At 40.9% G+C, this 13,955-nt stretch overlaps 1 protein-coding gene across 1 annotated transcript in view; it reads right to left on the reverse strand.

The window, feature by feature from the left end:
• KIF3A (kinesin family member 3A) overlaps positions 1-12,587 on the reverse strand; it is a 54,960-nt gene extending 42,373 nt beyond the window's left edge. The window contains exons 1-4 of the mRNA XM_063447421.1: positions 12,375-12,587; positions 8,199-8,472; positions 1,723-1,867; positions 376-460 (exon numbers count right to left, since the gene is read on the reverse strand). Of these exons, the coding sequence (XP_063303491.1) occupies positions 376-460; positions 1,723-1,867; positions 8,199-8,472; positions 12,375-12,479 (609 nt within the window). The 5' untranslated portion in view covers positions 12,480-12,587. The remainder of the gene's footprint in view (positions 1-375; positions 461-1,722; positions 1,868-8,198; positions 8,473-12,374) is intronic.
• Positions 12,588-13,955: the final 1,368 nt, after the last annotated feature.

Raw genomic sequence — 13,955 nt, forward strand, 5'->3', positions numbered from 1 at the left:
AGAGAGTCAAGGAAATTATTTTTTTTCCCCCAATGTGTGGACAGCATTATTCTACGCATGAATACACAGAGTTAACCTCTATAAACAATATTTGTAGAAAACTAAAAATTCTTCAAACGAGTGTTTTTTTACATAGTTACATAGTTACATAGCTGAAAAGAGACTTGCGTCCATCAAGTTCAGCCTTCCTCACATGTTTTTTGCTGTTGATCCAAAAGAAGGCAAAAAACCCAGTTTGAAGCACTTCCAATTTTGCAACAAGCTAGGAAAAAAATTCCTACATATACATGCAGGAGAGTGTTCATAGAAATCCCCACCTTATATAAAACGTAATAAACGTTAAAATGGCAAAATATATAGAATTATTAAATGTACCTCAAGCCTTTGGGTTTGGTCTTTTCCCAGTAAGTCACGTACTTCTTCATTATAAATTTCCAGATACGACACTCTGACCAAAAATCTACAAGAAAATTTACATGATGTCTTTTCCGTGCAAAATAATAACATCTCAGAATGTAAGAGGAAGATATTAGTAGACAACTTCTGAATTTGGTATTAACCCTTTTTTTTTTTTTTACTAAGGGAATTCAACGTGAATTTCAAACTTAAAGCACCACTCCACACTTCCACAATTTCCCCCGCCGCACAAACCTCCCCCCCCCCCCCAAAAAAAAACTGTTTAGAAGATATACCTGCATGCATGCATGCTTCCTTGTATGTATTCATTGGGAGTATAGTCTAAAAGAGCTTACAAAAGCTGCAGTTCTTATGACTGCAACCTTTATAAGCTCTCCCCTTTATTCCCGGAAGAGACTTCAGTCCCTTCACAGAAAAAAAAAAAAAAAAAAGAAGAAGTGGGTTTAAAGGGACACTCCAGGCACCCAGACCACTTCTACCCATTTGAGTGGTCTGGGTGCCAACTCCCACTACCCTTAACCCTGCAAGTGTAATTATTGCAGTTTTCATAAACTGCAATATTTACATTGCAGGGTTAAGTCCTCCTCTAGTGGCTGACTACTAGACAGTCACTAGAGGAGACTTCCGTGTTCATAAAACACAAAAAGTGTTTTAAAACGACGCTGGACACCCTCACGCTATGTGACAACCTCCAGCGTCGCAGAAATCTCCATTGGAAATCATTGAATAATGCTTTCCTATGGGGATGTCTAATGCGTGTGCACATTAGGTCTCCCCCGCCGACATCAGCATAGGCGGAGCCTGACCCAGTGCCGAGGGACATCGCCGCTGGATTCAGGTAAGTCACTGAAGGGGTTTTAACCCCTTCAGCAACTTGGGATGGGGGTGCGAGGTAGAGGGGCACTAGAGGGTCCTGCAGTGCCAGGAAAATGAATATGTTTTCCTGGCAATGGAGAATCCCTTTAACCACTTAATGTAAACATTGCAGTTTCTACTACACTGCAATGTTTTAATTTGCAAGGTTAAAAACACAGGATAACTGCACCCAGGCAACTTCTTTGAGATGTTATTAGGGTTGTCATATAGAGGATCTTAGATATATGTATATATACTTGGTATTTTCAGTGCTATATTTTTGTTATATAACAAAAATACAGCACTGAAAATACCAAAGTAGATTAACATGCAGAAAATCAAAATTTACAAACAAGGTAGAAATACAATATATATGTATGTCTGTAACTTCCTCCCTGAATGTTTTAACATTTGGAAATGTTTGACTTTTCAGACAGACCCTTTACTTACCGTGTATCTCCTTCAGCTTTAGCAATATGTCCAAATACGTGAGCAAAGGAATTTGGGATGATGCCTCGGAGTTCTGGGACAGCACGAACGCCCTCCATAGTGAAGGTTTTACCTGTTCCAGTCTGTCCATATGCAAAGATTGTTCCTGGAACACAGGCAGATTAATATTAAATTATCTTTAAATTCACAGATATTAGTTACAATGCCACAACAGGTACACCAATGTTGGACTATTGGGAAGATATTGGTCTCATTAATGCTTTGGGTTAATTAATTATGGACATTGAGGAGATCAATACTTTACACACTAAATTTGAAGATAAGTTTCTTAAGTCACAGCTTGCTTTGTAAAGTCACCTCTTTTCTTTAGTCGTAGCAATGTCTAAGTCCCTCACTAGCCTAGGTCAGTCGCTTTCCCCTTGCGCATCAGTCACTGGGCTGATCAGATAGTCCCCTTGATCTGTCTATTGCGTCTATTGCTTATATACAACCCATAATCTTGGGAGGAAAGCGCTACTCCACACCTACACTGTTATGTGATTCCCCTCGCACATATCTCTAAGAAATTCCTACTACTACCTGTAGGGGCACTGTTGACCAAGGGATTTAAAAACATAAAATTGTACTGGCAAAACTATTATCAAACAGATAGATTCGAGTAAATACTGAATCTTAATCCAACGCGTACCTTTATTGGCAAAGTCTACAAAATTTGAATGTGACCTTTGTTACACAAGCAGAACCTCCGCGTAGGCGATGATGCAGTGAAAGTTTCAATATGATGTATGTACACCTAACTTATGTAAACGTAATAAAAACAATTCAACACAAAATTTGAATGTGCATTAGATTTGAGGACTCTTAGACTGAAGTACACACAGTGCCTTAGATTAGAGTATGATATCAGAACTCACAAAAAGGAAAGCACAGTACATGCGTACTATTCTCTCTTGATTTACTAGTTGCTCCTCACTTAACAACGACATCTTGGAGATACGATGGGCATACGACACAAAATTTGCTGGAGAGAAATTTGTGTGGGCGAAAAATGCATCACTGGAATGCAATTGTAATGTGTGTGGAACTGCACTCACTCCCATCAATCTGAGCCAGGGTGCTTCTGTACCGGAACCAAACTCCAGATTCCCAATTTAGTAGAGTAGAATGAAAAATGTCCAGGCACTCCTTGGTTCAAGACAGGCACTTTATTGGAACCACAGCGACGTTTCGACCACAAGGTCTTTGTCAAGCTTGACAAAGACCTTGTGGTCGAAACGTTGCTGTGGTTCCAAAAAGTGCCTGGACCTTTTTCATTCTACTTCACTGGAATGCAAGACTTGTGGTCTGTGTACAGTTTCTTCATTTACAAATGAGCCCTACATTTGCCAGCGTAAACATTTTTCGGCTTCCAGGTTTCAAAAATGTAAGCGCGTAATAGATTTGATGGCGCATTAGATTAGAGTACATACGGTAGACAGTCATGCACAGTGGGCATAATTCTGTGCCAGCATTGCAGTGGTTAATCTGGTTATTACTTGGCCTGTGTCTCTGGCAGGGAACTAAACCCTTTTGATCAAGGAATTGAGTCAGGATCAGTTATCTAAACAAATCAGATATCAAAAACATGTCACAAAATCTGACTCTTACACACAATGGAAATTTGTTAAGCTCTGCACTAGACTTACAGCTGGAAACCATCCTCTTGTAGCTAGAATGTAAAGAACCATTTCACCTTTGGACTACAGTGGATTGTTTCACCCACACAGGAGAGGGAACACAAAGAAACTTAAAAGAAAGTGTGGAGGTCTTGGTACCCTCCTGCAAAGAGAACTTTGAAAGAGCTTTTTTTTTTTTTTTTTTTTTAGAGGTTGAAACATAGTATTCAGTCAGATCTGTCTGTTCAGGAATACTGTAAGAAATCAAGAAACGGGACTACTCTATGAAGAGTATATCCTCATTGAAACTCTTTCAAGGCACGAAGCATTGCAACTCTGGTTACATATGTAACCAAGTTACCGGTAGTAAATTATTTTTCTTTTGTTTTCCCCTGTGGGATTAGTTATGTGCCGGATCCCAAATGTGTGTTCAGTTTTTTTCTTTTTTTAAAGGAACACTCTAGTCACCTAAATTACTTTAGCTAAATAAAGCAGTTTTAGTGTATAGATAATTCCCCTGCAATTGCACTGCTCAATTCACTGTCATTTAGGAGTTAAATCACTTTGTTTCTGTTTATACAGCCCTAGCCACACCTCCCCTGGCTATGATTGACAGAGCCTGCATGAATACAAAAAACTGGTTTCACTTTCAAACAGATGTAATTTACCTTAAATAATTGTATCTCAATCTCTAAATTAATTTAACTCCTAAATGGCAGATGATTGAACAGTGAGGCTTCAGGGGCATGTTCTATACACCAAAACTGCTTCATTAAGCTAAAGTTGTTCAGGTGACTATAGTGTCCCTTTAAGTTATGTATTTATGTGGTGATGTAATTTACCTTTTCAATACGTTTATTATATGTGTAGGTCTGTCTTTGATGTTAATATATGGAACAATTGTCTTTGTTATAAATAAAATAAAGGAGAAAAAGCAAAATCTTTAAGGTCTGTTTTGCCTTAAATATACACTGCCAGGCTGTAAAGTCGCAACTGGAATCGCTAATAAATAAAAAAAAATAAAAAACAATACAACACTGTTTTGACAGGTTGCACATATAATTTCAAGGGACTATTAAAAAACATAAAATAAAAAACGAAACAATGAAGCTTTACAACTCGACACAAATGCTAGACACAGAGCATAAAGGACTATAGATAACAGACAAATAATATCCCATTCAGCAATAAACCCGAACTGGCTACAAAGAAGATAATCGTGCCAATTGTCTTTGTCCTTTCAATTTATCCCAACAATAATATTCCAGACGTTTTACAGATGATATTTGGAATATTAATGAAGAAGAAAGGACAGGAAAAAACTATAAAGATAATTAGGACACCAAAAGGAACCCAGACCAATGAAGTGGTCTGGGCGCAGTGCACATCTTTTTAACCCTGCAATTGAAAATGTTGCCCATGTGCACTAGCATATGGAATGAAGTCGCATTCATCCAAAGGATATAGAAACACCCTTAATGGTTCAACACACTCCTCCATCTCCAGTCACTCTTTTACAATCCTCAATATAAGTCCTTTATGGCTCAAGGTATAAACGAGGAGTGCATGAGGTTGTTACCTTAGTGGGTTTGCAGACCCCTTGCTGGGACAAATACAAAGCCTGCTACTTTCCTAGCTCATCCAAATTGCCTTCACAAAAAGGTCCCTTTGATTACTTCCCATTGCGGAAAACCAAGCTACAGCTCCAAACAGTGTATATCCTCATTCATGAAATGGCTAGGCCAGTCAGCTTAGCGCCAGTGTAGAATTATGTAGAATTGGTTGAAAAATTTAATAGTTGGCCTGAATGATTTTATTTGAAAATAAATAAGGTATTGTGGCATTTTTTGTTTTCACTTGCATACAAGGCAATACAGTTGAAGTTGTGTTTTCGTGTCATCAGGGCATTAATAATATATAGTATTAAAATAAAGGGCTTTTCAATCTGCAGCACTCTCATAGCATATTGCAAACTAAACATATTGCTACCAACATGGCGTTCTGCCGGTTATATGCAGTGCTTATTTATCCCAAGCGCAGCTAAACACTCACAGACCACCGAGGCTCTTGTACCCCAAACCAGCCGTACACTACATGAGTGCTTTGTTTTAACCAAATGTACAGCTACACAAGACCTAGTATAGTAAAGTGTTTTGTTATGTTGTGATTTCTGTGGTTTACAGATTTAGATATTGGAGTACTGTGACATAGTGGTGGGCTTAACATGATATGGCTATATGGTGGAAATTAATTATCATATTTGATTACCAATGTAATTTTTAAATCCCTTGTAAAATTGTATAGATTTTTTTTCTTTTTTAAAACAATTTAGTAGATTATACTACAATTAAAAACGTGCATGTATTTTATTATGCAATTTTTCATTTGTAGATTGCAGAAGCTGCAAATCTAGTTCACCTGTATTCACCTGTATTAGTGTTGTATATTAGTTTTAAAACATGATCTTATTTTACACAGCCTCCATGAATTTTATTTTTTTTCCAGTCTTACAGCTGTAGTTCTGATGACCTAAAAATCACACACAGGAAGTTGTTGCAATCTTTAGCAGGCTAAAAGAACAAAAGTTAATAAAGTCTTAACTAAACAAACTGTGCAATAAGGGAAGCTAAAAATGTTTTAAAAAAAAAAACTTTTTAGGAAGTGTGTAGGGTGGCTGTGTGCGTCCCAGTCAGGGGAGGTGTGATTAGGTTTACATAAACAAAGCGATTTTACTCCAAATGGGAGAGAATTAAACAGTGAGACTGCAGCGACAGGATTCACCAGTCAGTAACAGTTGTTTGGGTACTTAGATTGGCAGGCCTCCTGCCCACCGACTATAGTCCAGGTTGGAGACCCCGTTTGAGAGTTACCCTACACAGCCGTCATTAGCAGCTTTCCCTCTGTGCCCCTGGTTCGGCACTTTCCCTTCAATCGAATGGAACCAAACTCTAGCTCCCTGGCAGACGTTCATTCAAATGGTCCTCAGCGGTACTTCGCCACGATTGTTATGGAACTAAATTTGGAATGAGGACCTCATAGGTCCCCAGTCACCTCACCTCAGCGGTACTTAGCCACGAATGTTATGGAACTGTTTTCGGCAGGAGGTGACTGTGCGGTTCCTGGACAACTTTTTCCTGGGGTCTTGAACCACTTTGAAACCCGCCAGGAGAGCGCTTTTTGGAGGGAAGGTGTCTGAGACTAAGGGACACAAACGCTACCTAAGAGCCAGGCAGAGCACTCCATATTTCAAATGCAGGAGCTCCAGAAAGTTGACCGGCCAAAGCACCAAATGCCATGGAACTATTTTGGGCATAGGGCCACGTGTGCGGCTGGTCAGAACTTTAACCCGGTGGCGTTTCCCCTACACTGCATGGATCTTAGCGTTATTTGGAGAATAGGGCGCTCAGCTCAGGTCTATGTATTATTTGTGGGGTTATTATATATTTTTATGATGTTTTGGGATATTTTTATGTTTTATATTTTTGTTTTGCTTCTCTGTTCCTGGGAAATAATTAGCTTACCGGTCTTTGATGCAATTATTTTCCAGGCCCAGAGATTCCTGGGAGGGGTTTGCCTTGTATTGAATAGAGACCGCATGATGGGGGCTGTGTATAAAAGCAGGCCACTTGGCCATAATAAAGCAGTTCCTTTACACCCTTCACTCAGTCTGGGCGGATCAGCTATACTCTCTACAGGAGAGCTAAAATCACTAGAAGCTGTACACAGGACCCTGTTTCAGGGCGGGAAGTGACAGAGACTCCGACTCCAGCAAAGCTGCGGTGGCTAGGGGCTGAAGCACTTCTCTGTCCCAGGGGAGACCTAGAAAGCGAGCTTGACGGAGGTACCCAGTCAGGGTGCTAGGCGATCCGTCACATTAGCAACAACAACAAAAATAAAAGTAGTATCTTCAACTCTTATAAACCATAGCCCCCTATGTTCCTTGTATAGGTTTAACAGTGCAGAGGGATCCATTCCCAATTTTGATGTTATATTCTTTGAATTGCGCAGTGAGACTTCAGAAGCATAGTCTATACACAAAAACTGCTTCATTAAATAAGAGGGCCCAAATTTTGCTTCCCTGTATAACCGTTCAGAAATGACTAAATTGTTGACAGGGTTTGCCAGCTTGAATAAAACAAAAGAATTGTACGCTGCATCCATATAGATGCCATCTTTTAGGTACTGTACCGTGTTCAGATTTCTCTTAATCCCTTAAAGATGGAGACAATTGTCCAAGTTTTGAACCAAACAAAACCTTGAATTTGAGCTATGTCTGTTCAACCATAATTTACCTCTTCATATTAAGTGCACCCACACCTATTATATATCATTTTGTTCAGGAGAAATTGGGCTCTTATTTTATCTCAAATATTTATATATAAAACATAATTTAACATGAAGAAATTCTAAAACAAAATAAAGTGTGAGAAATTAAGGTATGGCAATATATTTTTCAGGTTCACTGTTCATTTAAACAGAAATTTCAAGTCTCACATAATGTAATAGTTTTATTTAAATCATCTCACCTAGGCAAAAAAATATGGGGGTTTAGTTACATTATATGATCATATATCGAATGAGCCTGCCACAATGTCAATGTACCCCATTTTGGCAGGTCCTAATCGAACAGCCTAATGTCTGCTCTGTATATAAATGACGCAAAAAGGAATTTTTTACAATGTGACTATTTTGACTTAACTTTTGCAGTCTGGTTTTTAATTAACTACAATTCACAGTTTAGTAAAGAAACAGCAACATATTCACTTAAATCTATCAAATTAATTCAGTAGCAATTAGTTCTGTTTAAATTAGCATGCATACCATTATAGCCTTCCAGTACTGAATCGATTATAGGCCTGGCTGTTAAGTTGTACACATCCAGCTGTTTACTATCCGGTCCAAAAACTGTGTCAAATGTGAAAGTCTTTGGAGGTTCATTCATGGAGTCTACTTTATGAACAGCAATAGTTCCTCTAATTTCATCCACATTTACAGCCATCTTGCTGTTCATGGCTTTTTCACGCTCATTTAAGGGACGACATCGAACCACAACTTTGACATTATCGCTGGACTCCGGCTTGTCTGTTTTGTTGATCTGTGAAACAAAATAAAACACTTAAATCAACAGGTCCGTTACTTCAATGTGTTTTTAGCGATTAACTCCACTTACATTATAGTCCGTTTATGGTGTTCTTTGTAAATTTAAATGGTTATTCACTTAAGTGTCAGCTGATTATTCTGGACTTTTTATTGGATCTTTTTACTTTCTAAGTACCCATTTATTTTGTTTTTAATGCATTGTTAATAAATGTATATTTAGTATTTTATACTTTAGTCCAAAGTCCTTTCTAGCCATCAGGAACTCCATTGGGGAGAGTGCTATTCCCCCTCTAAAGTAGCAAATTGTTTATCAACCTCAGAGCTGGGATTTCAGGGCTCTGCAGAAGGTGAGCACAACTATTTATATCTCATAATACTATTATAGTATGTGCAATTCTACACAGTTGTTTTTCTGCTTTTCTTCTCGTTGTATACTCCTGGAGGAATACTACCTGGAATAAAGGAGTGTGTTGCTGCCCTAAGAGCATAAAAGGATCCTTTTACGGAGCCAATACCATATAGGCTCCTGTCCATGTGAGTGGTTTCAGTCATTACTTACTACCAATTATCCATTTTTGGAACATCTGCACTATATTTTTTTGGTTCTTGTTTTTTGTTTCCTTTTATATGTACATTCAAGTTTTTCAAGACTGTCACTGTACCAAAGAAGTGAGTAAACCCCTCTACTGTTTAGAGCGCTCCACTTGTTTGGTATAATTTGTAGACCTTATTTCTGTATACTAATCCATTCAGCGTCTATGGGCCAGGAACACAACACAATTTACAGAACACGGCACCTGCTACATTATAAAATCATAAAGAATCTCTTAAGGTAATCTTAACATGCATTAAGTCTAATTAATAAAGACAGTGCCCCTGCAACATCTACAATCAGCGATAACCATAAAATGTGACTCATTACTAACAGACATAGTTCCCTTTCAGCCATCAAAGACAGCTCTGTTCTAAACAATCAACATACACGTCAGAAAGCAAAGCCTTATTACATTTTTATTTAAGGATATTTTTACAACAAAGACAACATAACTTACAGGTAACATAAGACGACATCGATGAGTCCAGCCCATTCTCAGTACCATCCTAGTCTAATAAAACAGCTACACAGTGCTGACAAAGCATAGTTTGTGCTTTTCAAAACAAATCCCCTATGGAAAAAAATTCCCTTATGGGTATATTTATCAGTGCTCATCCACTCATGTTAAAAATGTATAGTTTTGCTTCGTTGTCTGTTTTATTTATTAAAAAAAAAAAAAAAAAGTATGCTCTGACACAGCAGATTTTCAACATTATGCTTCCAATAATGCTAGGCCATCAATGTGAAATAATGCCCACAGGCACCTATTAAAAGGTACACTATAGGCGTCCAGACCACTTACCGTATATACTCGAGTATAAGCCGACCCGAATATAAGCCGAGGCCCCTAATTTTACCCCAAAAAACTGGGAAAACGTATTGACTCGAGTATAAGACTAGGGTGAGAAATGCAGCAGCTACTGGTAAATTTCTAAATAAAATTAGATCCTAAAAAAAATATATTAATTGAATATTTATTTACAGTGTGTGTATAATGAATGCAGTGTGTGTGTGTGTGTGTATGAATGCAGTGTGAGTGTATGAGTGCAGTGTGAGTGTATGAGTGCAGTGTGAGTGTATAAGTGCAGTGTGAGTGTATAAGTGCAGCGTGAGTGTATGAGTGCAGCGTGAGTGTATGAGCGCAGCGTGAGTGTATGAGCGCAGCGTGAGTGTATGAGCGCAGCGTGAGTGTATGAGCGCAGCGTGAGTGTATGAGCGCAGCGTGAGTGTATGAGCGCAGCGTGAGTGTATGAGCGCAGCGTGAGTGTATGAGCGCAGCGTGAGTGTGAGTGTGTGAGTGTGAGTGTGAGAGTGTGAGAGTGTGAGTGTGTGAGAGTGTGAGAGTTGCAGAACCTTGGTGGGGGTGGGTGTTTTTTTTTTTTATTATTTAAATTTGTATTATTTAAAAAATTTTGTTATTATTATTAATTATTATTTTTATTTATTTAATTATTATTATTATTGTATTATTTTTTTATTATTTAATTATTTTTTTTTTTTATTATTCATTATTTTTTTTTCTTCCCCCCTCCCTGCTTGATATATGGCAGGGAGGGGGGCTCCTTCCCTGGTGGTCCAGCATTGGCAGTTCAGTGGGGGGGAGGGGGCTGGCAGAGCTGTTACTTACCTCTCCTGCAGCTCCTGTCAGCTCTCTCCTCCTCCGCGCCGTCCGTGCAGCTCCCTCTGTCAGCTCACAGTGTAAGTCTCGCGAGAGCCGCGGCTCTCGCGAGACTTACACTGGGAGCTGACCGAGGTGCTGAACGGACGGCGCGGAGGAGGAGAGAGCTGACAGGAGCTGCAGGAGAGGTAAGTAAACTCTCTGACAGCCCCCACAGCCCCAGTCTGTATTATGGCAATGCAAATTGCCATAATACAGACTCTGACTCGAGTATAAGCCGAGTTGGGGTTTTTTAGCACAAAAAAATGTGCTAAAAAACTCGGCTTATACTCGAGTATATACGGTAATCTTAAATCAAATGGTCTGGGTGTCATGTCCCTGAAGTTTTAACCCTGCAACATTGCTGTTCTGTTTACAGTGCACTGTCACACTGACATCCACTGGAGATGCTTCAGTAGACAGAAGAGTGAAACTTAGCTATTTTAATCAAATGGTCACATAATGTGCCTACTTTTGCACATGAATATCATTTGGCCTATCCTTTCTTAGATGGAGCAAGCGTGAGGACAAGGTTTTCAAATAACATTATAGTCACCAAAACAACTCTAGCTTAATAAAGCAGTTTTTGTGTATAAATCATGCTTCTGATGTCTAACTGCTCAATTAAAATAATGTTTATTTCTGTGTATGAAGCCTCTCCCAGCTGTGACTCACACAGCCTCTATGATAAAAACAAATGGCTTTTTCATTTTCAATCAGCTATTTACTTACTTTAGACATCTTTATCTCCTCCTCTGTAAATTGAACTCTACATCACACACATAGGAGGCCATGCAGGCTCTAGCAGACTATTAACAGAGCAGGAGATAAATTCTAAATTAAACAGATCATGCAATAAAGGAAGTTTAAAGGGACACTATAGGAACCCTGCCCACTTCATCTCACTGAAGTGGTTTGGGTGCACTGTCCCCGTCCCCTTTAGTGCTGCAATGTAAAACATTGCAGTTTTAGAGAAAATGCAATGTTTACATTGCAGTACTAAGACTGCCTCCAGAAGCCGTCTACCAGGCAGCCACTACAGGTGCTTCCTGGAATATCACGGAGTTTGACGCCATGAAACGACACTGGACGTCTTCACACTCTACAGGAGGACGTCCAGCGTTGGAGGAAATCCCATAGAAACCCACTGAAGAAATGCATTCCTATGAGGAAGGTTTAATGGGTGTGCGGAGCTCACTGCGCATGCACATTAGGTCCCTTTTTCAGATGAGGCGAATTGCGACACAGTGCCGAGGGACCTCAGCGCTGGAATTGGGTAAGTGAATGTATTTAACCCTTTACAATGCTGCAGGATGGCCCAGGGGCCGAGGAACACGTTAGTGTTAGGAATACATCTGTGACACTTTGAGGGAGCCAGGGGACTCCTGGCACCATAACCACATCACCACGTAGTGGTTATGGTGCCTGTGAGTATTCCTTTAATAAACAAATAGCCCAATCTACAGAATACTCTACTTTGGCTGGTCCATAAAGCTCACCATGGACAGTTCTGCTGTAAAGCCAGCCCGAGGCGGCAGAGCTGCTGAGCTCAGAGCTATGACAGCCCAGCTATTGATATGAGGATGAATGGGGGAATCAATGACAGAGCCAGCTCTCCGCCCCTAGCAACAAGGCGAGGACTCACCCCACAGACCCTTACCGGCATCTTCCCGGGTGCTTTATGATTCGCTCCAGACACCACAGATGTACCCAAGGCTCCCGGTATTAACCGATAACCCGAGTCGCCCATCAGAGGCCGCAGCGAATGATGACGGAGCCTCCCTGTCACTCTCCCTCTGCCCCCAAACCTTGGACCAACTGCCAGTCCCACAGACTGCGCCTGCGCAGTAGCCGGACAGAGGACTAGGCCGCTGAGTGACAGCAAGCTGAGCCAATAGCTGCGCGATTTGCTGAGCTGTTGCGGCTACAAACAGCCAATCGTAGCCCTCACAGTCAATGCTGCACACAGCGAGGACACCAATTGCGGCGCTGGCCAATAGGAATCCACAGCTGACTGTCACTGCCCAACAGTGAGCCTGCTGGGAGTGGCGCGGCCTGTTGTCTTGGCAACCCCGGGCTTGTATGGGTTTGGTGTCCATGAGAGATGCTGTCAATAGTCTCGTGTTTTGTAGTTTCTATTCCATAAAAGGGGACTCTCAAAAAATGGTTTCAGTGAATCGTTTGCTTCGAGTTCTGTGTTATGTTTTTTTTAGAATCCATTTTATAATTAAAGGGACACTCCAGGCACCCAGACCACTTCTGCCCATTGGAGTGGTCTGGGTGCCAACTCCCACTACTCCTAACCCTGCAACTGTAACTATTGCAGTTTTTTTATATAAACTGCAATAATGACATTGCAGGGTTAACTCCACCTCTAGTGGCCGTCTACTAGACAGCCACTAGAGGGAACTTCCTGATTTCTAGCAAAGATTTCTTTGCTAGAGCGTCGCTGGACGTCCTCTCGCTGTGTGAGGACCTCCAGCGTCGCTCATTTCCACATAGGAAAGCATTGAAAATCTTTTTCAATGCTTTCCTATGGGGAGCGCGCATGCGCGGCATTGCCGCGTATGCGCGGCATTGCCGCGTATGCGCATTAGGTCTCCTCGGCCGGTGGGTGGGATCAGTCTCGCCCACCGGCCGACGGAATCAGAAGGAGAAGACAGCGATGAGGGACATCGCCGCTGCCTCAGGTAAGTGACTGAAGCGGTTTTCACCCCTTTAGTAACCTGGGATTGGTGGGTGGGAGGGGGAGGAAACCTGCAATGCCAGGAAAACGGATTGTTTTCCTGGCACTGGAGTTTCCCTTTAACCCCTTAAGGACCAAACTTCTGGAATAAAAGGGAATCATGACGTGTAACACATGTCATGTGTCCTTAAGGGGTTAATGCATCCTATTGTGATAAACACTTCCTAAAAGGGTGACTTCAACCACTATGACCACTTCAGTAATTTGAAGTGGTCATGGTGGTGGGAGTCATGTGCAGTGTTTCTGTTATGTCTGAGATTTCACCACTGGGTGTATGCAGGGTATATACAGGGCTGCCACTTCATCTCAAGGCTTAAAGGGAAACTCCAGTGCCAGGAAAACAATCCGTTTTCCTGGCACTGCAGGTTTCCTCTCCCTCCCACCCACCAATCCCCGGTTACTGAAGGGGTGAAAACCCCTTCAGTCACTTACCTGAGGCAGCGGCGATGTCCCTTGTCGCTGTCTCCTCCTCCGCGCCGC

This window comes from Pelobates fuscus, chromosome 3 (genome assembly GCF_036172605.1).
Source record: "Pelobates fuscus isolate aPelFus1 chromosome 3, aPelFus1.pri, whole genome shotgun sequence".
Classification (NCBI taxonomy): Eukaryota; Metazoa; Chordata; class Amphibia; order Anura; family Pelobatidae; genus Pelobates; species Pelobates fuscus.